Consider the following 27,284-nt stretch of genomic DNA (forward strand, 5'->3'; position numbering starts at 1 on the left):
CAACCCGTGGAACACACACATATGTGACAATTTTGATATGTGACACTCAAAATGCTTATTTTCACGTTTATGCTTGAAGGCACATTTATGCCCTCAATATACAGTATGTGGGAAGATGTGTGAAGACGTTTTCCCTTTGAATGAAACTTGAGTTGTTGGGAGCATACAGTTAATGGGTGTGGGGATCGTTTCTGCATTGGATTTTAGTCATTTAGCATACGCTCTTATCCAGAGCAACTTACAGTAATGAGTGCATACATTTTTGTACTGGTCCCCTGTGGGAATCGAACCCACAACCCTGCTGTTGCAAGCGCCATGCTCTACCAAAAGGCTGATTGTGTAGTGTCTTGAGCAATGTTTGAATTACACTTTGACCCAAAGGTTCCCTAAAAAAAATTGTTGTCTAGACCAATGTTAATATTCTTAACCTTTATGGAGGTTTCCATGTTAATATTCTAAATGAAATATTTCCTTGATTCCCAGTGTCCTCGATGCCTCATCGGCTTTCACAAAACACAGGTTCCTCCCCTCAGACCTTCCTGTTTTGAGAAAGAGGTTAAAATCAAGGACACGAATCAAGGAAAGATTCTTGAGATTTACCCCATAGTTGTTCTACCACAGGGACATTAAGGAAGTCAGTAGAGGTTTCCCCCTAACCACTGATACAGGGTCAGATATTTGAATCTCCCTAATGGTAAAGGCTAGGGATGTGGTGGCATAATCTGATCCTAGATCTGTAGTTACAGGCATATTCTACCTCAAGCGTACGTGAGACAGTTACTGAGATCAGTCCTCCAGAGACTAGTCACATGTTTGTCTTTATGTCTGATTTGCAGAGCCTAGTGTAGAAGCCTGAGGTAGACTAGCTTGAGGTAAAAGTTGCCCCTAAATGCAGGTCTAGGATCAGATTAACCAACGCTTGGTCTAAATCTTAACCTTTAGGGAGGTGACAAAATACTGAACCTGTGTCAGAGTGTAGAGGCCACTTCTACCTCCTCAGACCGCTCCAATGAAAGGGCAGGATAAAACCACCAATACCCCCACAATCTGCTTCATCTCAATATAATGAATGCAGATGATTACCCTCCAATGGTTTTGTGAAAGGATAGAGAGATGAGCTTGGAGAGAGAAAGAATGGGAAAGGGGGGAGGAGGGGGGCGTGATTTCAAGGCACTGCTGTGAGTGTGATACTAGCCACTGATGCTTATTAGGTAATAGGTGTCTTAGCAAAGCTATGTGAAGGAGGAGGCCCTAGCACTTCCTGCCAAATAGTGAGTGGGGCTGATCGTGACTGCGACGGCTACTTCCTGCTTTGTACAGTACTTAATGGGGATTAAGTTGAAGCTGTCATGATGTTACTGGCGGCCATTACCTCATGCAGGGAGAGGAGAAGCCACAGTCCGTGACCATACCACAGTAAAAGAAACGCTGTGGGAATCTGAAATTAGGACGTGGTTCTTATTGGTTGATCGCCACAATGTGTTGTGGTTGATTAATATTTAGCAGAGATCATTCATATGTTCACGTCTTTATGAAAGATGCATAAGGAATATGGTCTGTTTTCTCACCAATGCTTACTGTAAATAGAGAGAAAAAACAGGGAGACTGAGTCAGAGAGCGAGATGGAGTCAGGGAATGTAAGGGGACCATAACATGAACAAAAATACATCACAAGCACAAAACCTCCATTGTATTACTTTTACAAACGTACAAGTGCATGGGATATAAAGTCATGATTTGATAGTGCCAAGAAGAGAGCTGAGAATGGTAAAGGAACCCAGACGCTATGTGAAGAGTGTGGTATTCAGTCTGCGATGGACGGGTCACTAGTCAGATGCTCTGACTGCAGTAGTCCAGAACAATGAAGCAACCTGACTGTCTTCAGTAGTCTTCTATATTAGTAGCCTAGTCTTCACTCTTAGTCCTAAGGGGCTGCAGTGTTGGGGATGCAGGCTTTTGTTTTATTCTAATGCTACAACACCAGGTTTAACTAAGCAAATAACGATCAAAACCCTAGCTGAATCCCACATTTAGTGTTGGACTCGGGGCGTATAATGCTGGTTGAGTGGACAGGTCTGAAATCATCCAGGCAAAGTGAAAACGGACCCATTCACTGCCTGATTAACAAGCAACAGGGCTTTACTCTGACACTAGCAGACACAGGAACCTGTGAAGAGATGACCGAGACGTGGCGTGATGATGTATGAAGTCATTTAGGGCCAAAGATAAGGCTACCTTGACTAACCTTAAACATTAGGGAGGGGAAACAAAACTGACCTCAGATCAGTGTATGAGGCAACTTCATCATGCACCTCGTTCTGTGTCTTTGGGGAAGAACAGCATAAGAATTAGCTGAAAGGGGCATTCACTTTTTGAGTATCTCTCCCCCAGTCCCCGTGCTCTTTTGAGCATCCATCTCCCCACTTCTCCCCCTTACCCACAACCTGAGTACTTGAAGTACAATGAAGTTGACACTGGTCTAAGGTCAGTATGGTTAACATTGGGGCAGGGTAAAGTAAGCTAAGCTGATCCTGGATCTGTTCGTAGAGGCAACTTGAACCCACATCTCCACACTTCCGTCACACACAGAGCATTACTTTTTTTTTTTTAACTCAGGTTAGGTGAGCTGTGGTCATTTATCATTGAGATGAACTAGATTATAAGACTGAAATCGAACATTCTACCAAGTGTGGGGTCTCAATCATGAATGCCCAAAGGTAGGATATTCACCATGGTATTGATACTGCTGATGTTGATACACTTTGCTTCTGTATTGTCTGCTGACCTGTTATGAAAAGAGAAGGAGATATATGACATCCACCATATCCACTGTGCATGTGAATAGGGTTCAGCCTCAGACCCATGTCTATGGCAACTGATCTGGGATCCGTTCTCCTTATTCGTCCTCTCTAGGCTAAAAATTAATCCTGATCCTGGATCAGCTGTTACATGCATTTTAGGCAAGAAGCAACCACAAGACCTAGGGGACCGTGGCATGGTTGTGCTGCTTTGCCCCTTGGTGGCCAGTGGTTATAGACGTGCACTTGGTCCCCCTGGCGTGTTGAAGCGCGCATGCCCACTGCGGTGACGCCGCGGCTCCATGTGTGTTGAGAAGCGCATTATTTGGCAACAGAGGCGGTAGCGGGGAGGGCAGAAAAAAAAGAGGGTATCCCCTGGATTTTTAAATAACATCAAATTATCGGAGCTGATTGTCATCCTAAATACCTTGGACGACCCACAGTCGACGGATTGCTGTCGAATCGACCGAGTAAGTTGATTGAGGTGTCCCGAAGTTTTTTGTGGAAGTGGATTGAGGAAAGCCTTTTATTCGGACTTGTCGCGAGCCAGCTCCTCTTCCTCCACCTATCTGTGACGATAGAGAAGCTGATGGGCTGTTGAAAAGTAGCACTTCTCCGCAGAGCAAAGGCTACGGTTGGGAACGGGAAGGGCGGTGCATACGTTTTATAGAAGTCGCATCTCCAGACTTTATTGTTATGACTACACATAGTCAGACGATATTTAGTATTTTAATAATGTCACTTCGCAACTATAATTTGAGTTGAGTCGACCGAACAGAGACAGTCAATCTGAATCGGATTGTCGAGTGTTTGTCTGGTCGTTGGACTGGGAGTTAGAATTATTTTTAGAGCAGCACTTGGCTAGTTAGCCTTTTGACAACCCAGGTAGCTTGCCAATGCGAAGATAGTTAATCACGAACTACTAAAACATGTAGCTAATACATTTTATATATATATTAGCTAGCTAGCTGAGACATTTGGCTAGTGTTGGAGTTATAATTTTCCGCTGGCCATCTTCTCCCCACCCCAAAAGCAAGCTAGCCTCAGCTAACGTTACTTCATTGTCTTGTAGGTCCGAGTACCTGGTTGTTGTTGTTTTTGTAAAAAAAAAAAAGTTTAGGTAGCAAGCTAATTATTTGCTAGCAATTTAAATGCACCAAGTTACGGTTTCGTTAAGTGCGTGTATTGTGCTTCACTTTGTTGCCAAACAAATATCTGGACTGGTAGCTAAGATAGCACGAGTGCTAATGATAAATTGGCATTATGCTAGCTAGCTAGTTTATTTTCATGGTTGTGCGATTTATAAACATGCCAGCTATTTCCTCCATTTAGCCGTGGACTTACGAAAAGCCGGTCAAAATAAAGCATGGGCTGTGTTTGGTCTTTAAGGGGGGAGTTTGCATTTTCGGTATTTGTATTGTTTTTAATGGAGGTTCTACTGTATCGGATTAAGAGTCCCTGGTAATCTTCCTACTTCTGTGTGACGACCATGGTCTTCCTCCTCTTAAAGCTGAACGCACACACATTTACACACTCTTTTTCTCCAGCCTAGCGGTATGTATAGGCTGGTGCAGTGCCCTGCAAATGTATCTGAGCCAGCCTCTGTTACTTTGTGCTGTACTGCATGTAGCTACAGGATCAATGAGTTGAGTTCAGTTGTCAGTGACTGGTACCTATGCTGGTTCCTTGGGTCCTGAGTTTTTCCTGGTCAGATCACGACATAGGAAATTTTGACCCCTAGTTATGTGTAACCAAGTAGTACGCAACAAGGTCATATTTTAGCCTATGGAAATGGCTAGCATGATAAGGCTATCTGCCAATTTAGTGCTAACTCTGGTTTCTGTTAGGACTTCTAGTGTGGCAAAAAAATAGAAACATAAAAGTTCTGGAACAGGACAATCAGTTCATCAGAACAATAGATTTGGATGTTCTTTGTAATGTGATGTCACATGGTTGCTTTGGGGGTGCGCTTAGTCAAGAGGACCTTATAGGTGTCCTCACATTGCCGGTGAGAAATTCTGGCCACATAGTAATGTAGAGTTGGATGGAGAGTGGCAGAGCAGAGTCTTTGTAAGCCCTTCCCTGGCCTTTGTGATTGCATCCCTAACATTCACTTTATAGGGTTGAGCAACAGGTCCAAACAATTCACTCATGTTGATTTCCAAGAATGTCTGTTCCTGTGATTTCATGCAAGGGGCGGCAGGTAGCCTAGTGGTTAGAGCATTGGGCCAGTAACCGAAAGGTTGCTAAATCGAATGCCCGAGCTGACAAGGTAAAAATCTGTCATTCTGCCCCTGAACAAGCACTGTTCCTAGGCCGTCATCGTAAATAAGAATGTGTTCTTAACTGACTTGCCTAGTACAAAAAAAGGGGCCAGTCTGCCGTTAGGTATATGTAATATTGCGAACGGTCAACCCTCGGCAAGAGTATAATTTAAAAAATATATATATATTTTACCTTTATTTAACTAGGCCAGTCAGTTAAGAACAAATTCTTATTTTCAGTGACAACCCACACTTCCTAGGTCAACTGCCTTGTTCAGGGGCAGAACGACAGATTTTTACCTCGTCAGCTCGGAGATTTGATCTTGCAACCTTTCGGTTACAAGTCCAACGCTCTAACCACTAGGCTACCTGCCGCCCCAACAAACCACCTGTAGGCATAGCCGAGGGAAGTAGGAATGCTCCAGTACCCCCCTTAAAAATCAGGGGTACTGCAATTCTTTCCCGCAGCACCCCTGATTTTTAAGGGGGGTACTGGAGCATCCCTACTAAACATCGTCCCGTGGCTACGCCTGTAGGCCTAAACTGAAGAGAGAATTATCTTCTGTGTAAAGCAATCCTGAATGATGGAGACAGTTTGTCGTCAGGCTCCTGTAGTCAGTCTCCTGTCGTTACCAGTGAAGTGGTCATGCAAACTTTCCTCAACAACAGCAAGGGTTCCTATTACATATTGTCTCTTCAGGATGCCCTAAAGGTAGTGGGCAGGGCCACGGGTAATATTTTTTAATAACATGAGAGTTCTGCTGTCCATGTTGTTGACATTTGTAACAGTTATAGAGGTGACATTATTTGTGTCAAGGGGACACTCTAGGCTACACTCATTGGCACCCCTGTGTTTGGAACCCTGCTCAAAGTGGCATTGACTTTACTGTGTCCCACTCCCAGACATTCATTACATTGCCTAAACAAACACTTATCCTTGTGTGTGTGTGTGATACTGGTTCTGAACTCAATAGCCGTTAGCCTATGTAAATTTTGTTAGGCAAATGCGCTGATACCAGCAATTCAAATTCTAGACCAGTTCTCTGTAGTTTGTTTGCAGCATACAAACAGATGGCCAAAGTAAACCATTGAATTGCACAGTTCTAAAAAACCCAGCCACTAACTATCGGTGTAGAAAGTTCAAGTATCCAAGAGAGGTAGCCCCGTCAAAGCTCATCCAAGCAGCTCATTGAAATACTACACATTTTCTGTCTCTCTCTTCTATGACCTTTTACCACCTGTCCTGTCCAACAAGCCATGGGTCATAGGTTAACACAAGTGGTGTCTAACAGGGTGTAGCCTATGGTGTGAGAGGCCTGCTTTTTGGCTCCTCTATGTAAGGACATGTCGGCCCTGACTCCACATAGACACAGGGATGGCTAAACCTGGGAAGATCTGCCACTCACACTAATTACTGTTGGAGCTAGGAACACAGGCATTTCGCTACACACGCAATAACATTTGCTAAATATGTGTATGCGACCATATTATTTAGGCGGCAGACAGGGTTATTAACTTATGTTGTTTTGTCTTAATGTAGGCCTATAATCTAGTCTGAAAGAGCAGATTAGACATGTATTGATGCATAGAGAAGGGTCTCAGTCACCCTGTGTGTCTGTTATCTTCAAAGATTACATGGTTTTTAGGAGAGCCTTATTTTGGCTTGAGCCAGTCCCATCGTTGATCGAGAGCAGTGGTTCCCAAACTTTTTATAGTCCCGTACCCCTTCAAACATTCAACCTACAGCTGCGTACCCCCTCTAGCACCAGGGTCAGCGCACTCTCAAATGTTGTGTTTTGCCATCATTGTAAGCCTGCCACACACACACACTATACAATACATTTATTAAACAACCATGCAGTTAAAAAAAATAAGAATTTAGAAAATATTTACTTAATAAACAAATGTTAAAAAATATATATAAATAAATTAACAATAACGAGGCTATATACAGGGGGTACTGAGTCAATGTGCGGGGGTACAGGTTAGTCAAGGTAATTGAGGTAATATGTAGGTTAGGGTAAAGTAACTTTGCATAGATATTAAACAGTGAGAAGCAGCAGAGTAAAAAAAGGGGGGGGGGTCAATGCAAATAGTCCGGGTAGCCATTTGATTAGCTGTTCAGCAGTCTTATGGCTTGGGGGTAGAAGCTGTTAAGAAGCCTTTTGGACCTAGACTTGGCGCTCCGGTACCGCTTGCCGTGCAGTACCAGAGAGAACAGTCTATGACTAGGGTGACTGGAGTCTTTGGCAATCTTTAGGGCCTTCCTCTGACACCGCCTGGTATAGAGGTCCTGGATGGCAGGAAGCTTGGCCCCAGTGATGTCCTGGGCCGTACGCACTACCCTCTGTAGTGCCTTGCGGTCGGAGACCAAGCAGTTGCCATACCAGGCCTTGATGCAACCAGTCAGGATGCTCTCCATGGTGCAGCTGTAGAACTTTTTGAGGATCTGAGGACCCATGCCAAATATTTTCAGTCTCCTGAGGGGGAATAGGCATTTTCGTGCCCTCTTCACAACTGTCTTGGTGTGTTTGGACCTTGATAGTTTGTTGGTGATGTGGACACCAAGGAACTTGAAGCACTCAACCTGCTCCACTACAGCCCCATTGATGAGAATGTGGGTGTGCTTGGCCCTCCTTTTCCTGTAGTCCACGATCATCTCCTTTGTCTTGATCATGTTGAGGGAGAGGTTGTTGTCCTGGCACCACACTGCCAGGCCTCTGACCTCCTCCCTACAGGCTGTCTCGTCGTTGTCGGTGATCAGGCCTACCAGCGTTGTCGTCGGCAAACTTAATGATGGTGTTGGAGTCGTAATTGGCCATGCAGTCATGGGTGAACAGGAGGGGACTAAGCACGCACCCCTGAGGGGCCCCCGTGTTGAGGATCAGCGTGGCAGATGTGTTGTTGCCTACCCTTAAAATAAGATATGCAATAAAGTAAAGCAAGTTTGATCTTATCTTCAACATAAACATATTGTTTACAATTAGTTTGACAGGGACACAGAGAATGGATGAACAGTGGGGCAAACAAAGTAGTGTATGGTCAGGAAGGAAGGATGAGGTCGCACAGACAAAGGACAGAAAAAAACACAAAACAAACAGATGCAGGGTTGCAGACTTAGACACGGTTCCTATTGACCGGTAGTGGCTGTGCAGCGGCCTGATAGTGTGTTTTTGGCTGATGACTGTTGTATGAAAGAACCAGCTGTAGACTTCCAGATGGTTAAGGTCTGTGATGGTGGTGGTGACAATGATGAAGTCGATCGTAGTTGGTATCATTTAGAAAATGCCTCCTGGTGAGACGGAGAGCATTCCATAGGTAAGGCTACTTGCTTACTTGTCAGTTTGTTGTCATGGTTATATTCTTTTTGGGCTAAATCCCATTCAGAGTCAGAATGGTGTGTCTCTATGCTGATATGTAAACGTACACCCAGTGCCATGGTAATGCCCTGTTTGGGCAGGCGTTACATCACAAGCTATATATACTGCCTGGACACACACACACACACTTTTTAGTGAGTAGAGGAGATACAGTATGGTGAGATTTTCAGATCATGCCAATATAGGCCTTTCCTGTGTGTGGCAAAGAGGGAGAGCTTGCTGGTAGATGGATCTATCGGTGTTTCCCTAACCCTGTCCTCGGGACCCCAAGGGGGTTCAATTCAAAATAACCAAGGTTTGATTATTTTAATCAGCTATTTAGTGCTTGGGCAAAAACCAAAACATGCACCCCTTTGGGTCCCCAGGACCGAGTTTGGGAAACACTGATCTATCAATACTTATATCCGTAAGGGACAATGTCACAGACTAGTCATCTCGGTAGATTTTTGTGTGTATGCGTTAGAGAGAGGTGTGCGTGTGAGCTGCCATGGAGATGTAACCTGATACATGTCAGCCATTAAGTAATTTAGATCCTGACCTTTCCTGTTAAAAAGCTGAACTACCCTTGGACCTGCTGCTCATAGGGTTAACATCCACTACACTGTAGACCGTGACACTGCACAGTAAGAATAGGATGGCGTCTCCTCCAGACACCAATCTGAAGTCAGTTTAGCGGTTTCGGCCCTAATAGATGAGCTTAGGATTTGGGGAGGGTGAGCTGGTCCTAGATCTGTGCCTTGTAGGCCCTACTACCTAGTCAGTGCCTACAGACAAGTTCTGTGCAGAGTTGTCATGGTGACAGCAGACATGAGTATGCATCAGTATGTTGAGTGTTTTCATTCCTCCCTCTCTTTTTTATTCTTTCATCTTCTGGATGGTTTGGAATGCCCCCCCCCCCCCCCCCCCCCCCCCCCCCGATCCATTCAATTCAAAGGGCTTTAATGGCAGATGTTTACATTGCCAAAGAAAGTGAAATGGATAATAAAAAATGAACAGTAAACATTTCACTCACAAAAGTTCCAAAGGAATATAGACATTTAAAATGTAATATTATGGCTATTTACAGTGTTATAACGATGTGCAATTAGTGAAAGTACAAAAGGGAAAATAAATAAACATAAATATGGGTTGTATTTACAATGGTGTTTGTTCTTCACTGGTTGTCCTTTTCTTGTGGCAACAGGTCACACATATTGATGCTGTAATGGCACACTGTGTTATATCACCCAGTAGATATGGGAGTTTATCAACATTGGGTTTGTTTTTGAGTTCTTTGTGGATCTGTGTAATCTGAGGGAAGTATGTGTCTCTAATATGGTCATACATTTGGCAGGAGGATAGGAAGTGCAGCTCAGTTTCCATCTCATTTTGTGGGCAGTGTGCACATAGCCTGTCTTCTCTTGAGAGCCATGTCTGTCTACGGCGGCCTCTCTCAATAGCAAGGCTATGCTCACTGAGACTTTACATAGTCAAAGCTTTCCTTAATTTTGGGTCAGTCACAGTGGTCAGGTATTCTGCCACTGTGTACTCTCTGTTTAGGGCCAAATAGCATTCTAGTTTGCTCTGTATTTTTTGTTCATTCTTTCCAATGTGTCAAGTAATTATCTTTTAGTTTTCTCATGTTTTAGGTGGGTCTAATTGTGTTGCTGTTTTGGGGATCTGTGGGGTCTGTTTGTGAACAGAGCCCCAGGACCAGCTGGCTTAGGGGACTCTTCTCTAGGTTAATCTTTCTGTAGGTGAGGGCTTTGTTATGGAAGGTTTGGGACTTGCTTCCTTTTAGGTGGTTGTAGAATTTAACGTCTATTTTCTGAATTTTGATAATTAGCGGGTATCGGCCTGATTCTGCTCTGCGTGCATTATTTGGTGTTTTACGTTGTACACGGACGATGTTTTTGCAGAATTCTGCATGCGGTCTCAATTTGGTGTTTGTCCCATTTTGTGAATTCTTGGTTGGTGAGCGGACCCCAGACCTCACAACCATGAAGGAAATAGGTTCTGTAACTGATTCAAGAATTTGTAGCCAGATCCTAATTGGGATGTTGAATTTTATGTTCCTTTTGATGGCGTAGGCCCTTCTTGCCTTGTCTCTCAGATCATTCACAGCTTTGTAGAAGTTACCTGTAGTGCTGATGTTTAGGCAGAGGTATGTATAGTTCTTTTGTGTGCTCCAGGGCAAAGGTGTCTTGATGGAATTTGTATTTGGGGTCCTGGCAACTGTACCTTTTAAGGAACGCCATTCTTTTTGTTTTAGTGAGATTTACTGTCAGGGCCCAGGTCTGACAGAATCTGTGCAGAAGATCTAGGTGCTGCTGTAGGCCCTCCTTGTATTTGTTTTAACCTTTATTTAACTAGGCAAGTCAGTTAAGAACATATTCTTATTTTACAATGACGGACTACCCCGGCCAAACCCTCCCCTAAACCGGACGACTACTGGGCCAATTGTGCGCCGCTCTATGGGACTCCCGATCACCGCCGGTTGTGATACAGCCCGGGATCAAACCAGGGTCTGTAGTGATGCCTCTATCACTGAGATGCAGTGCCTTAGACCGCTGCGCCACTCTGGAGTCCAGAAACATCAGATCATCAGTAAACAGTAGACATTTGACTTCTGATTGTAGTAGGGTGAGGCTGGGTGCTGCAGACTGTTCTAGTGCCCTCGCCAATTCGTTGATACAGTGGGGAGAACAAGTATTTGATACACTGCCGATTTTGCAGGTTTTCCTACTTACAAAGCATGTAGAGGTCTGTCATTTTTATCATAGGTACACTTCAACTGTGAGAGACGGAATCTAAAACAAAAATCCAGAAAATCACATTGTATGATTTTTAAGTAATTAATTTGCATTTTATTGCATGACATAAGTATTTGATCACCTACCAACCAGTAAGAATTCCGGCTCTCACAGACCTGTTAGTTTTTCTTTAAGAAGCCCTCCTGTTCTCCACTCATTACCTGTATTAACTGCAACTGTTTGAACTCGTTACCTGTATAAAAGACACCTGTCCACACACTCAATCAAACAGACTCCAACCTCTCCACAATGGCCAAGACCAGAGAGCTGTGTAAGGACATCAGGGATAAATTGTAGACCTGTACAAGGCTGGGATGGGCTACAGGACAATAGCCAAGCAGCTTGGTGAGAAGGCAACAACTGTTGGCGCAATTATTAGAAAATGGAAGAAGTTCAAGATGACGGTCAATCACCCTCGGTCTGGGGCTCCATGCAAGATCTCACCTCGTGGGGCATCAATGATCATGAGGAATGTGAGGGATCAGCCCAGAACTACACGGCAGGACCTGGTCAACGACCTGAAGAGAGCTGGGACCACAGTCTCAAAGAAAACCATTAGTAACACACTACGCCGTCATGGATTAAAATCCTGCAGCGCACGCAAGGTCCCCCTGCTCAAGCCAGCGCATGTCCAGGCCCGTCTGAAGTTTGCCAATGACCATCTGGATGATCCAGAGGAGGAATGGGAGAAGGTCATGTGGTCTGATGAGACAAAAATAGAGCTTTTTGCTCTAAACTCCACTCGCCGTGTTTGGAGGAATAGAAGGATGAGTACAACCCCAAGAACACCATCCCAACCGTGAAGCATGGAGGTGGAAACATCATTCTTTGGGGATGCTTTTCTGCAAAGGGGACAGGACGACTGCACCGTATTGAGGGGAGGATGGATGGGGCCATGTATCGCGAGATCTTGACCAACAACCTCCTTCCCTCAGTAAGAGCATTGAAGATGGGTCGTGGCTGGGTCTTCCAGCATGACAACGACCCGAAACACACAGCCAGGGCAACTAAGGAGTGGCTCCGTAAGAAGCATCTCAAGGTCCTGGAGTGGCCTAGCCAGTCTCCAGACCTGAACCCAATAGAAAATCTTTGGAGGGAGCCGAAAGTCCGTATTGCCCAGCGACAGCCCCGAAACCTGAAGGATCTGGAGAAGGTCTGTATGGAGGAGTGGGCCAAAATCCCTGCTGCAGTGTGTGCAAACCTGGTCAAGAACTACAGGAAACGTATGATCTCTGTAATTGCAAACTAAGGTTTCTGTACCAAATATTCAGTTCTGCTTTTCTGATGTATCAAATACTTATGTCATGCAATAAAATGCAAATTAATTACTTAAAAATCATACAATGTGATTTTCTGGATTTTTGTTTTAGATTCCGTCTCTCACAGTTGAAGTGTACCTATGATAAAAATTACAGACCTCTACATGCTTTGTAAGTAGGAAAACCTGCAAAATTGTCAGTGTATCAAATACTTGTTCTCCCCACTGTATATACAGTGCAATCGGAAAGGATTCAGACCCCTTTCCCATTTCCACATTTTATTACGTTACAGCCTTATTCTAAAATGGGTTGAATTAATTTTTTCCTTATCAATCTACACACAATACCCCATAATGACAAAGCGAAAACCAATGGATTAAAAATAAAAACCAGAAATACCATATTTACAGAACTATTCAGACCCTTTGCTAAGAGATAAACAATTGAGCTCTGGTGCATCCTGTTTCCATTGATCATTCTTGAGCTGGGTCGACAACTTGATTGGAGTCCACCTGTGGTAAATTCAATTGATTGGGCATGATTTGGAAAGGGACACCTGTCTATATAAGGTCCCGCAGTTGACAGTTCATGTCAGAGCAAAAACAAAGCCATGAGGTCGAAGGAATTGTCTGTAGAGCTCTGAGACAGGATTGTGTCGAGGCGCAGATCTGAGGAAGGGTACTAAAAAAATGTCTGCAGCATTGAAGGTCCCTAAGAACACAGTGGCCTCCATCATTCTTAAATGGAAGAAGTTTGGAACCATCAAGACTCTTCCAAGTGCTGGCTGCCCGGCCAAACTGAGCAGTCGGGGGAGAAGGGCCTTGGTCGGGGAGGTGACTAAGAACCCGATGGTCACTCTGACAGCTCTCCAGAGTTCCTCTGTGGAGATGGTTGTCCTTCTGGAAGGTTCTCCCATCTCTGCAGCACTACTAATCAGGCCTTTATGGTAGAGTGGCCAGACGGAAGCCACTCCTCAGTAAATGGAACATGACAGCCCGCTTGGAGTTTGCCAAAAGGCATCTGAAGGACTCTCAGACCATGAGAAACAAGATTCTCTGGTCTGATGAAACCAAGATTAAAATCTTTGGCCTGAATGCCAAGTGTCACTTCTGGAGGAAACCTTGCACCATCCCTACGGTGAAGCATGGTGGCAGCATCATGCTGTGGGGATGTTTTTCAGTGGCAGGGCCTGGGAGACTAGACAGGATCGAGGAAAGGTGAAGAGAGCAAAATACAGAGAGATCCTTGATGAAAACCTGCTCCAGAGCGCTCCGGACCTCAGACTGGGGCGACGGTTCACCTTCCATCAGGACAACAACCCTAAGCACACAGCCAAGACAATGCAGGAGTGGCTTCGGGACAAGTCTCTGAATGTCCTTGAGTGGCCCAGCCAGAGCCTGGACTTGAACCTGATCAAACATCTCTGGAGAGACCTGAAAATAGCTGCGCAGTGATGCTCCCCATCCAACCTGACAGAGCTTGAGAGAATCTGCAGAGAATAATGGGAAAAACTCCCCAAATACAGGTGTTTTAAGCTCGTAGCGTCATACCCAAGAAGACTCGAGGCTGTAATCACTGCCAAAAAACAGTTTTTGGTTTGTCAATATGGGGCATTGTGTGTAGATTGAGTGGGGGGAACAAAAAATATTTTAGAATAAGGCTGTAACGTAAGAAAATGTGGGAAAAGTCAGGGGGTCTGAATACTTTCCAAATGCACTGTATGTTGAAGAGGGTGGGGCTCAAGCTGCATCCCTATCTCACTCCACTGCCCTGTGGGAAGAGATGTGTTTTTTTTGGCAGTTTTAACCGCACACTTGTTGATTTTTATAATATCGTCAGTCCAGTATCGTTTTCCCCCGAACACCGCTTTCCATTAATTTGTATAGCAGACCCTCATGCCAAATTGAGTCATAAGCTTTTTTGAAATCAAATCAACCGTCTCAAATAAGAATCTGTCAGTGTAGGAGCGGAGTTTCCATTCCGGGCCTCAAAGGGTTAACCTGCTTCAGCCTCTCTCTCAACCACACACACACACTTGCCAACCGGTTTAAACGGGTTCTTAGGAAAAGTGCTTTGTGTGTCCCAATGAATCCTGGGAAGGGTCATATGTGCCTTAGTGATGTCAGATGGGTAAAAAAAACAAAAAACTTGTCAGCTTTCTTTTATCAGATGAGATGTGTGTGAGTGGTCCAACTACAGTAATGAGTGTGGTTGTGTGTGTGCGCTGCATACTCGCGGACATAACTATTCTGAGAAAATGAAAGGGGAGAGGGCAATGTGTGAGTGCTGTGTGTATCGCTGAAAAGTGTCCCCTGGTGAAAGTGTAAATGTGGTTGTTTTTTCCAAAGTCGTAGCTTCCTGCCGTGCGTCACTGGGCAGACGAGAGGCCTGAGTGTTCTATTTGTTTGTTTACTGCATGTATGACACAGAACACAACTCCTCACTTTACTACCTGTCTGTCAGTATGACTTTGATTAGTCTTGCAGCATCTCGAACAGTCTAGTGTTGTCTGGTCAAGTCTCTCTACTCTTTGGTTGTCTCTGTCTCCCTATCACGGTCTCCATGTGTGTGTTTTTGTGTGCGCGAGTGTGTGTGTGTAAACGGGAGGCAGGGATTAAGAGCAGCTAGCATCTGGGTAGCTGGCACTAAGGTGGTCATGTGTGTTCCATCCCCCAATCCCAATCCCTTAGCCATCAGTCGCAGTGACACAGACACCGACAGTAGAGAGAACTAGCTAAGTACTGTAAGTCTCCTACTCCATTCTGTCCCACAGGACAACATCTGTTGCCCATCTAGCTTCATAGAGAGGGACCGAATCTGGCGTTAATGTTTTGTCTCTGTCCTCAATAACTGCTTCAGGGTCAGCGATGCCTGTCCAAGGTCTATACACTTTATGTTTTACAACTGATTTGAGGTCAGCTATAGCCACCCTAGTCCAAGGCTATATTCTGCTTGACTATCTATTGATGTCAGCTTTGTCTATTCCAGTGAATGGCTGACCAAGTCTTCTTCTCTCCTTATCTTTGTAGGGGGATGTCTGAGGAGGCTGTTCGTCAGACACGCAGCCAGAAGAGGGCGCTGGGGAGGGAAATCTCACCCCATGATTCTGAAGCACCTCCCACTCAGTCTGACAGCAAAAAGCTCAAACTAGACGGGGCCGAGACTGGAGATCCGGACCAGGATCATGAGAGCCCAAATAAACCACAACCAGAACCACAACCCGAAACAACAAAGGATGACCAGGACCTGGTTAAACCTCTGGTCAAGCCTGTGGTCCAGCCTGAGAAGGCAATGGAACCAGAACTACCCCGATTAACATTACCGTTAGTGTTACCATCACACCCGGCGCAAGAGCAAGAGCAAGAGCAGGACCGGGCCCCGAAACAGTCAGAACAGAGCTTAGAGAACCGGACTGAGCGGAATGACCGCGGCGACCAGGTAAAGGTGAAGAGTGAGATGCATCTAGATGGGCAGAACCGGACTGTGCTGTCAGAACCAAAGGTGGCCAGCAGCATGATGACGTCAACGGAGGTGAAGGCTACCATTAAAGTGGAGGTCCAGACAGGAGAGCAGGCTCTGGACATGAGCACCTCTAGAGGGTGAGAACACTGTATTTATTTGCTTAAAAGCTGATGTGAGATCAGCTCCTTTTACTCTAGTACTAGTAGTAGTATTTACTCTATACCATTTGAAACTGACTTCAGATCAGTTTTCCCCAATAAACAAAACGTTTTATAATTTGGTTCTGACAGAAGTCTTAAATCTGTTTGGTGTGGGCAAGGGGGGAGATCAATTAAATAAACATGATTATTTTGTACCTTTTTTGTGGGGAAGGGGGCGGAGCTTTGTTTGCATAGCTCTTTATGTACTTTGTGCTGTTTCATTTTTGGAACGTGAGAAACTGTGAAATCACTGGAGAGCCCTTAAAACTCCCCTGAACGAAGCCTGTGTGTCATAAACCGGTTCCAACTGGCTGTTGCCATGGTTTCCACTGTGGAAGGAACAGCGAGGGGAGGGGGGCAGGGTTACGTGATGATGCCTGAGTGGAGGGTCATGTGACCTGCTTTGGAAGAGTGATTAATCCACAGGAAGTGGTGATGGTGCTGCTAAGCCCTGAGGAAGGAGACACTCAAGGTGTTGAGGAGGAGGAGGCTGGTTGTCCCTCCTTATTCATTAAACATTATATTAATGCCCACTTTTGAGAATTTACAATCTGTCTTTACAATCTGGAATTAGTAAATTACTCTACGTCACACTGTCAACTGGGTAATTCATATCAATACAAGTCTACAGCAAAAAAATAAATGTCATTGATGCTAATGAAACTCAAATAGAATGTGGTTAGACTAGTGTTGAACCACTGGCCCACACACGTCTAACATACAACAGATATAAACTGGTAGCCTTCCAATAGAGACACCACTAGTCTAGGTGTGAGGAGTTTATAATGCAGTCTCCTCCTACTCCTTATCATGTCAACACAGCTTTCTGTTTCCTGGTAAGAAGGGGGCCATTTCTGGGGACAGTTGTCTGATAGTGGACACTGTAGATAAGAGAACTGACCCAAATAGTACCCTCTTCAATATATTCCCTCGGTCCCAAAAGACCCCCGTTCTTTAACAAATCAAATATATTTAGAGAACCCTTTTTACATCAGCAGATGTCACAAAGTGCTTATACAGAAACCTAAAGCCTAGCCAGGTGCCACCTATAAGAGGCTAGCCAGGTGCCACCTATAAGAGGCTAGCCAGGTGCCACCTATAAGAGGCTAGCCAGGTGCCACCTATAAGAGGCTAGCCAGGTGCCACCTATAAGAGGCTAGCCAGGTGCCACCTATAAGAGGCTAGCCAGGTGCCACCTATAAGAGGCTAGCCAGGTGCCACCTATAAGAGGCTAGCCAGGTGCCACCTATAAGAGGCTAGCCAGGTGCCACCTATAAGAGGCTAGCCAGGTGCCACCTATAAGAGGCTAGCCAGGTGCCACCTATATCTCTTATTGTTGAAGTGCAACTTCGTGAGAAGTGAAACTATAGAAGATATTATTATGAATGTACACTTGTTACCATCTTGTGGACAACATGGGTTACTACTCTCCACCTTTTTCAGATTAAATTCAATGTAAATATCAACCCCTTTCTTCTTCCGTCTCCTTCGATTAGCGCCATAAAGAGGGAGCCGCGTCCCCCGTCCCCAGATGATGATGATGATGATGATGATGTCATTGTCCTGTCAGATAACGACTCCTGCAGTCCGCCGATGAACGGTTTGAATCACTTCAAGGAGCTGGACACAGTCCTACTCATGGTTAGTGAAAGAGCTATACCACCCTCCCATGATGTTCCTCATACCAGTCTCTTTCTATGGTCTTCTGATCCTAGATCAGCACTCATAACTAGTTTGTGCCCAGGGCCCTTATCCACAAAGCGTCTCTGAGTAGGAGCGCTGATCTAGGATCAGTTTCAACGTTTATATTGTACGTGAATAAGATCGTACGTACAGACAGATCCGAGATCAGCGCTCCACCTCTGAGACGCTTTGTGGCTTGAAGCTCTGGTCTCTCTTTATGCTGTACCGGTCTTTCTCTCTTTATGCTGTACCGGTCTTTCTCCCTTTATGCTGTACCGGTCTTTCTCTCTTTGTGCTGTACCGGTCTGTCTCTCTTTGTGCTGTACCGGTCTGTCTCTCTTTGTGCTGTACCGGTCTGTCTCTCTTTGTGCTGTACCGGTCTGTCTCTCTTTGTGCTGTACCGGTCTGTCTCTCTTTATGCTGTACCGGTCTGTCTCTCTTTATGCTGTACCGGTCTGTCTCTCTTTATGCTGTACCGGTCTGTCTCTCTTTATGCTGTACCGGTCTGTCTCTCTTTATGCTGTACCGGTCTGTCTCTCTTTATGCTGTACCGGTCTGTCTCTCTTTATGCTGTACCGGTCTGTCTCTCTTTATGCTGTACCGGTCTGTCTCCCTTTATGCTGTACCGGTCTGTCTCTCTTTATGCTGTACCGGTCTTTCTCTCTTTATGCTGTACCGGTCTTTCTCCCTTTATGCTGTACCGGTCTTTCTCTCTTTGTGCTGTACCGGTCTTTCTCCCTTTATGCTGTACCGGTCTTTCTCTCTTTATGCTGTACCGGTCTGTCTCTCTTTATGTTGTACCGGTCTGTCTCTCTTTATGCTGTACCGGTCTGTCTCTCTTTATGCTGTACCGGTCTTTCTCCCTTTGTGCTGTACCGGTCTTTCTCCCTTTGTGCTGTACCGGTCTTTCTCTCTTTGTGCTGTACCGGTCTTTCTCTCTTTGTGCTGTACCGGTCTTTCTCTCTTTGTGCTGTACCGGTCTTTCTCTCTTTGTGCTGTACCGGTCTTTCTCTCTTTGTGCTGTACCGGTCTTTCTCTCTTTGTGCTGTACCGGTCTTTCTCCCTTTGTGCTGTACCGGTCTTTCTCCCTTTGTGCTGTACCGGTCTTTCTCCCTTTATGCTGTACCGGTCTTTCTCTCTTTATGCTGTACCGGTCTGTCTCTCTTTATGCTGTACCGGACTTTCTCTCTTTGTGCTGTACCGGTCTTTCTCTCTTTCTGCTGTACCGGGCTTTCTCTCTTTCTGCTGTACCGGGCTTTCTGTCTTTGGTCTAACTGGTCTTTATCTGTTGTCTGTGTAGAAGAGCAGGCCAGAGGAGAGGGATCGCATCATCAAACAGTTGAAGGAGGAGCTGAGGTTGGAGGAGGCCAAGCTGGTGCTGCTGAAGAAACTACGCCAGAGCCAGACACAGAAGGATGCGTTGCAGAAGGTATGGACACATGCAGCCAAGGTGAGCTGGACTCACTCTTTCGTGATGAGGTGGCCCTGGCTGCCACTTAAAATCAGTGTTTCCCCCTCGCCCAGGAGGGAATTTGGTTTCCCAGAGCGGAAGATTGGAGTTCAGGTCCCAGTCTCTCTCTCACACACACACACACACACACACACACACACACACACACACACACACACACACACACACACACACACACACACACACACACACACACACACACACACACACACACACACACACACACAAATACAGACAAAGCCACACAGGCCAACACAAATACATTCACCCAGATCCATACCTCTGCACACTTACAAATTGACAGACACTCTGATACAGACAAACCCACACACACAAACAGCTCATTCTGTCCATCTCTGTCTTGTTCCACAGCCCTCGGGATTGTCGGGTTCTGCGGCTCCTCCATCTCTGATCCGGGGATCCATCGCAGCTAGCAAAGGCTCCCAGCAGGTCAGTCACCTGTCTCACACAAACAAGCTTTAATTCACACACAAGTTTATCATGTTAACCACGTTTCTGTTTATTGCATCATTTAATTTGATCCCCAGGTGGGGTCAGGTAGGAGTTCAGGCACAGTCATTCCACCTCCTCTGGTGAGGGGCGGGCAGCAGATCTCCTCCAAACATGGCTCCCACAACTCCCAGATCATCATGCCACCTCTGGTTAGAGGGGCACAGGTAAGACACGCCACAATCTACCTGCCAAACAGGTCATCAGCTGATATCAATACTCCAAATGACAGAGTTTTGTGTCTTAGACTATGCTCACCTGTTTTCTTTTTTCTCTCTCTCTCATTCCCTCCCTATCTCTCCACACTCCCCCACATATCACTGCTTTGTCTCTATAACTGTTCTGTCCTCTGTTGACTGTCCCATGCCCTTTCCTATATGTCCTCTGTCTGACCTATGTTGGCCCCCTCTATCCCTACCCTGTCCCTCTTCTCCTCTGTCCACTCACTCCCCTGTCCCCCATGTGTCATGTGTCCCGGGTAGCCAATCGCTGTGTCTCCCCAGCAGATCCAGTCTCTCCGGCAGCAGCAGCAACAGCAGCTGTCAGGGTCTGGCTCAGGGAGCTCTGGCCCCCCTCCTCTGCTGCTGGCCCCCAGGGCCAACGTACCCGGCTCTCAGGCCCAGAGAGGCCTCATGCAGTCAGGCCTCATCAGGGTGGGCAACGTCAACAATGCCAGCCTGCTGGTTAACATCTCACAAGTGGGTCAGAGGTTTATCTCGATAATAAATCATTTCTGGGTAACAATTAAGTCGCTTACTGCAATAGTTTTCCATTAAAATGGTTAAAAGTAAACAAACTATTTCTCAAGCAAGAATTTGGCTATGAATGTCTTGGATTGGTCTGAGATGTGAGGGGGGGGAGAGCACCAAAGCGGTGCAATAACCACAGTGTGGACAAAGATTATAGAATTAACCCAAGATAGTTCATCTGTGTCTTTTCCAATGGGAGCAAATGAAGCACAGTGGGCAGAACAAGCAAGGAGATGGGCAGAGCCAAGCACCTGCAAGCTCAATCCCATTGGTGCATCTTAGCATTTAATTGCATATTTTCATCAGGGAACGTCTACTTTTTACGTGTGCAAAAACTCAATTTGGCCTTGCACTGCTTCTAAACAACACCCATTGTTTTTCAACTCTGGCAAAGAGTCAAGTCTACAAAACTTAGTGCACTTCGTTCGTAAAATATTCTACTTTTGGGAACAGAAAACTATTGAGATCTGATTTTTCATCGATGAGAAAATCAGCAGAATGTCGGCTCGGTTTCATCTAGCTCCATCTCCTCCCTCTGCCCGCCAATGGACTTCCCTTCATCACCATATTTGGTGGTGAGTTAGTTCTAAATGGATTCTTCAGATTTATACCCCCTGTGAAGTATCTGGGTTTCCTCTTTTATCTGTGGTGTGGATCAATCCACCAGCAAGGAGGGACCTGATGGGAGGGATATGTAACCTGAAATGAGCTGTTATACACTATTCACGTGACACGGCAGGTAGCCTTATAGTTTTAGAATTTTTGTCTGCTTTTTTGAATGGTCTTCAATTGGCAAAAACGTAGCATAATGGTTTTCAGCGCTAAAACATCATGAAAGGCATCTAGCAAAAGTCAATTCATCCACAAACACAAATATAATTTTTTATATAGCTTATGTGCCCACATTATAATGAATTTGATGACCAGGGTTAATGCAATTAATTGATTATTGAATGTTATCGATGAACACAGCTTTGTAGAACCAAAACAAACACACCTCTACTCAACACTTAAACTAGAGAACGATTGGTTTGGGTGGCTGCTGCAGCGTGCATATTGTGCTAATTTCTCTCGCGGTTGGAAAGCCGAGAGCATTCCGCAAAGAGTTGTTCAGAATCTAGTCTGTTTGTGGCCACAATTAGAACTATTTTCAAAGCTATCAATAAATAATCTTATTTGTATACTTAGATATCACAAGTGGACACTTTTTTTTATTTTTTTAAGTCTGTCACAAATGACAGCTACAATAAGCCCCTATGGTGAATGAGAGGCTTGTAGAATCATGAAACCTACTGAGTTTTTACTTACTTGTTCGCCAGTAGGGGGTTCTGCATGCTCTTGGCATTACTGAATAAAATCCTACACTGGCACCGAAATCTCCATGAAATCCAGAACTGCCGCCACTTTGTTAATTTATAGAGCCTGATGATGTCACCAGGCAAGCCAAAACTACACCCATGCAAAACCTGATGATTAGAATATCCTGTGTAGATTGTATTTTCAACCAGCAACTATTAGGAAATAACACTGATTAAATAGTCTTGAATTTGTACAGTGTTAGTTTCATCAGTTGTTATACAAAAATGATACGAAACACAGGAAAACCAGTATTTTGCCTTTAAAGGCTTTGCCAGGGGGATGGTTCAGACTCTGAGAAGCAGTGCTTTTTTTATTATGGAGGACCAAAGTACTAAATTAAATAATTAGTTACATCATTTTGGCAATTAGCAATAATTTTTTGAAGTTTGGATAGGAAGCCAGTAGTAGTAGTAGTAGTCATTATTTGACGATAAGTGCATTGAATGTGCATGATAAAACAGATATTGTTGATGAGATTAAATGCATGATTGTTTTCATATTATCGTTGCGATCAGCTGATGCCCATGAGGCAGCCTTGCACTTGATATAGTTTGAAAATGGCAAGTAGAGATGAGGTTCTCCCCTCTAGGCTAGTGAATCATAGAGTGGTGCAATTGAGACTTGCAGATTTGATTTGTTCAATCCAATTGCATTCACACTTTGGGTATATTGAACCGCTCAAGCTTAGCTAACTTTCCTCTAGAGAATAGACCTGAATTTACAACAGTTTTGATTCATTTGATCTGTCTTTAAAAAAAAAAAAAATGTATTGACCTCAAACCTCACCTGGATACCTTCTTTCCCCACTTGTCTCCTTTATTTGTCTATCCCTTCCCTCCTTCCTTCTCCCTCTCATCCGGTCCTCATCCCACTCTCTCCCAGGCCTCTCCAACCAACATGAAGGGTTCTTCTATCTCTTCCCAGTCTGGAAACAACAGTGTGTCTGTGGTCAACGTGAACGACTCTCCTGCCGCCCGTCAGGCTGCGGCTAAGCTAGCCCTGCGTAAGCAGCTGGAAAAGACCCTTCTGGAGATTCCTCCTCCCAAGCCTCCCGCCCCAGAGCTCAACTTCCTGCCCTCGGCAGCCAACAACGAGTTCATCTACCTAGTGGGCCTGGAGGACGTGGTGCAGAACCTGCTGGACTCCATGATGAGAGGTACAGTACCTATTACGCTGGTATTAACTCTAAATTACCCAATACCAGGGTTTCCCAACCCTTTCCTCTGCCCCACCCCATACTCACTGTTATAAACAAGCGCGCTACACTGTTATTAACAAGCGCGCTACACTGTTTATAAACAAGCGCACTACACTGTTGATAAACAAGCGCGCTACACTGTTGATAAACAAGCGCACCACACTGTTTATAAACAAGCGCGTCACACTGTTTATAAACAAGCACGCTACACTGTTTATAAACAAGCACGCTACACTGTTTATAAACAAGCGCGCTACACTGTTTATAAACAAGCACGCTACACTGTTTATAAACACTGTATATCACTACTAAACCATCACTAGCGGTACAAAACATTTTGCTGATATTAACACTATTAAATTACAGTATTCCATCAGCAAAGTTACACAAACACATATTTTACACTTACAGACACTTCATTACACAATAATATCACTTCACCAGGAGAGGTCATACCCTAACAGTACAATACTGTCAGAGGAGTTTCCTCCAGTAGTATTTGATCATTAGGCTTCATATTGAAACCAGTTTTCTCCTGTTCTGTCTAATCCCACCCATCCTCTGTCCTCCCCAGCTAAAACAGGGTTGCCCCCGGTCAAGCCTGCCATCAAAGAGCCCTTCACCTGCATCCAGTGCAGCACCGACTTTACTTGCCGCTGGAGGCAGGACAAGGCCAAGGGCGGGACCATACTCTGTGCTGACTGCATGTCCTCCAATCAGAAGAAAGCCCTGAAGGCTGAGCACACCAATAGGCTGAAGGCTGCGTTCGTCAAGGCCCTGCAGCAGGAGCAGGAGATAGAGCAGCGTATCCTCCAGCAGGCCGCCTCCCCTGTCTCTCACACCCCCTCCTCCTCTTCCTCCTCCTCCTCCTCTCCATCGGTGAAGGTGGAGCATCTGATGTCCCAGCAGCTGAAGCAGGTTCAAGCCCAGGCTAGGGTCTCCTCTTTGCAGCACCATCACCATCACCAGCAGCAGAACAGAGGACAGAGCATTGCACGCCACCACTCCAACATCAAACAGGTAGGGGTGAGACACTTCTCAACTGTTCCCTGAAACTGTCACATCACCACCGGAGCCACTCCAGGCCCTGTCACATTCAATTGGATACAGACAGTTCTAAGATTCTCCATGGTTCCCTTGGCTTGTGTGGTCTGTTCTTGTCACTCAATATTCTATATCTTCTTTCTCCCTCCCCCCCCAGAGCCCTCAGGGCCAGCTCTCCCGTAGCGGTATCCCATCGGTGGGGGTGAGGGGCGTGTCCCACTCCTTCTCCTCCTCCTCCTCTCAGCTGCAGAGCGCTGTGGCCGCTGCGGCCTTGGTCAGCCGGCCAGGTAAGCATGCCCATGTGCGCCCCGCTGCCCAGGGTTCAAAGGGCAGCTCCAGTGGGAACAGCAGCAGAGGTAGCGCCCAAGCCACTGCATGGAGGAAGCAGAACATCAACACAGGTAGACTCTAATACCGACTGGGCCCCCAACCAACCAACCCACCACACTGCCCTCCAGCCTCTACCTCTACACACTGAACGTTTGTCCCAGTCCAAAAGCACCCCCTAGCCCTTTTTACTAGTTGCTTCCCTTTGGGTGTTTGCTGATCTGAGGGAAACGGGTGTAAGCAAAATGTCCGAAGCTTGTCTAAACCTACTGGAGCTTCCTAGGTGGAGGCATCACCATAATGTTTACACCTAAGCCAATGGGATATGGATTGTTTTTGGACTCTGCATCTCACTTCTCTGTGGAAGAATCTCAATTGCATACTCCTTGCATCCTCTCTCCTCACCACCTCAAAATCCATTGGAGGAGAAGGTCAGAGGGGAGGGACCTCTGGCTTTCTCATCTAATGGGTTTTGAGAAGGTGGCGAGAAGAGAAGGACACGAGGAGTATGCAATTGAGATTCTCCCTCTGTACCCCTCAATGCTCTGTCTCCTCCTTCCTGCTTCAGTCCTTCTGGTGGCTGGGTTTTTCCTTGGACTCCATGGCTAGCTCACCTCACCTCCCCCTAGAGTAGAGTTAGTCCATGTTTTCTCTGCTTTGAGATCAATGTTATTTACGCGTTTGTGGTTTTGTGCACCTGTGCGTGTTCTTATGTGTGTATGTGTTATTATGCTCCGTGCACTCCTCGTCAGAGACTGACCTCTCCCCTCTCTCTGCAGGTGTGACCATGGCCTATGTGAACCCCAGTCTGTCAGTCCATAAGACCTCGTCCACAGTGGACGCCCGCCAGAGAGAGTACCTCCTGGACATGATTCCATCGCGCCCCATCTCCCAGACAGCTAACACATGGAAATAATAATCTCATTCATTACCATTATCAATAACCATTAGCTACTGTTGTCAATGCCAACAATACAGCCCCCCCCCCCCCCCCCGAGGACAGTTATGGAAACGCAGCCTCCAAACTTTTGAGGGGAAGCATTCTCAATAAAAAAATGTTAGTGTTTTTGTTTCTCTTTCAAGTCTGTTGTTTCTCATGAGGCTCACCGATGTTTGATCAGTGTGCATAAAGAGCGATTTACACCGGAGCAAAACAAGAAATGCATAAAGGGCTTCCTTCCATATGTTTGTCAGCCATGATGTCTGTGAGTTTATGATGGCTTGAGAATGTTGCTTTTCTCAAGAACTTATGCTGGCGTTCTGCCGACTGTGTTGATGTCTTACCATGGAAACGATGGACAGCTCTTTACCTATTGGACGGAACTAGGAGCTGATTGGCCCTCTGTCATCTTAGGCTCAGCGAATGGGATGCAGACAAACTGTTGGGGTGTGGTCAAGGTGAAATTACTTGGAACTGTTTACTTCATATTCAAGAGTACCCTAAAAAAGCTAAAAGACAAAAAATATGATCTCCAATAAACATTCTCTTTAAGTTTAAAATTATGTTTTCAGTGCATAACCTCAGTAACAGTTCATTTGGAATTTGTTTGTATTTACAGTAAGTTATTGGATATGTTTGGGGACTGATGTATAAATGAAGAATTCCTGTCATGATGTTGGGGTTTTAACAACTGAACAATTTATACTAGCCTCATACACTTTTTTTCTTTTTTTTGTGAAATTTTTTCCTTCCCATGTATGTTATTCATCTACAGATATAGTGTCTTCATTTGATTACCCTGTTGCAGGAGAACTTTCTTGCAACACAGGATATTTAAAACTTGCAGCGTATCTGAAATGTTAAAAAAGCTTCTAAAGTTAGTAATTTCAAGATTTCCCCTTACGAACAATGTACCAACCGTTACAAAAACGTTCATTAATTATAATTCACATTTCCTGTTGCTGCAGGATTATTTTCCTGCTGTAGGAGACTGGCTCAAATTAAGATCCTACATCTGTATTTGCAATTTGACAGAGCTGCTCCACACTCATGTTTGACATAAGCAAAACAAGTAGAGGATCTCTATATTATATTTTTGTCTGAAGCCTCTGCTTTGGTTTTCTATTATTCCATTCTGAGTTGTCCCTTCATATTTGTAATAACATGTCTGTAAAGAGAACCAATAGTATACAGTGATCCCTCGCCACTTCGCGGTTCACTTATCGCGGATTCGCTATTTCGCGGATTTTCATAATGCATTTTTTTTTTTTTTTTGGTGCATTGTGCTCTGCATTCTGATTCGCTAAAAACTCACTCCCGCTTCTTGTATCAAAACATGCTACGAATTGTGCTATCATTTTGTCGTCTCGTGCAGTTATGTGTACGTACATAAAACAGCTTGGCAAATTTACATTAAGTTGGCCAGGAAGGAAGGAAGGACTAACGCTTGGTCGCTTAGCAACCATGGTGCGAATGGCCACTGAACTTAAGCGAGTAGCTGAGGAATGGGACCCTTTGATGAGCCGTTCATTACAGTTCTCCAACGTAATCGATGGTGGCATGTCGGTGTACAAGGATCTTTTTGCAAAGAAGAAAAAAGAGCGACAACAGCTGCCTATCACTATGCTCTTCTCCCGAACAAACACACCTGCACCGCGGGCTTCAGAAGAAGAGAACACTGCAGAGCGCAGTCAGGATGCAGCGGCCCAGTCTGAAGAGCAGTGAAACGGCCTACACGTGAGTCACTGTATTTGTATACATGTAATAGTTGCTAATTGTAAAAAAAAAAAAAGTTTTCTATTTCGCGGATTTCACTTATCGCGGGTCATTTTCGGAACGTAACCCCCG

At 45.2% G+C, this 27,284-nt stretch overlaps 1 protein-coding gene across 6 annotated transcripts; it reads left to right on the forward strand.

The window, feature by feature from the left end:
• The first annotated feature begins 3,109 nt into the window (after window positions 1-3,109).
• Window positions 3,110-25,996, forward strand: LOC139550307 (transcriptional repressor p66 alpha-like). Of its 6 annotated transcripts, none has more exons than XM_071361124.1 (11): window positions 3,110-3,268; window positions 15,523-16,092; window positions 17,652-17,796; window positions 19,139-19,267; window positions 19,682-19,759; window positions 19,858-19,986; window positions 20,302-20,517; window positions 22,810-23,083; window positions 23,700-24,145; window positions 24,327-24,570; window positions 25,276-25,996. In XM_071361124.1, exons 2-11 carry the CDS (start codon window positions 15,527-15,529, stop codon window positions 25,410-25,412), a joined length of 2,364 nt encoding a protein of 787 aa, XP_071217225.1. In that variant the 5' UTR covers window positions 3,110-3,268; window positions 15,523-15,526; the 3' UTR covers window positions 25,413-25,996. The 6 variants fall into 6 exon arrangements, with proteins under 6 accessions (XP_071217225.1, XP_071217224.1, XP_071217229.1 ...); XM_071361123.1 differs by having other exon boundaries at window positions 19,139-19,288; window positions 25,276-25,562; XM_071361128.1 differs by having other exon boundaries at window positions 19,139-19,288; window positions 24,327-24,456; window positions 25,276-25,562.
• The last annotated feature ends 1,288 nt before the right edge of the window (window positions 25,997-27,284 follow it).

This window comes from Salvelinus alpinus, chromosome 23 (genome assembly GCF_045679555.1).
Source record: "Salvelinus alpinus chromosome 23, SLU_Salpinus.1, whole genome shotgun sequence".
Taxonomy (NCBI): domain Eukaryota; kingdom Metazoa; phylum Chordata; class Actinopteri; order Salmoniformes; family Salmonidae; genus Salvelinus; species Salvelinus alpinus.

What these genes read in the sequence shown, in the direction of transcription:
- LOC139550307 (XM_071361123.1), top strand. Translation starts at nt 15,527, where the DNA reads ATGTCTGAGGAGGCTGTTCGTCAGACACGCAGCCAGAAGAGGGCGCTG. An exon ending in GCTGGACTCCATGATGAGAG is followed by an intron (nt 23,084 to 23,699) that starts GTACAGTACCTA and finishes TGTCCTCCCCAG; the next exon opens with CTAAAACAGGGTTGCCCCCG. An exon ending in GAAGCAGAACATCAACACAG is followed by an intron (nt 24,571 to 25,275) that starts GTAGACTCTAAT and finishes CTCTCTCTGCAG; the next exon opens with GTGTGACCATGGCCTATGTG.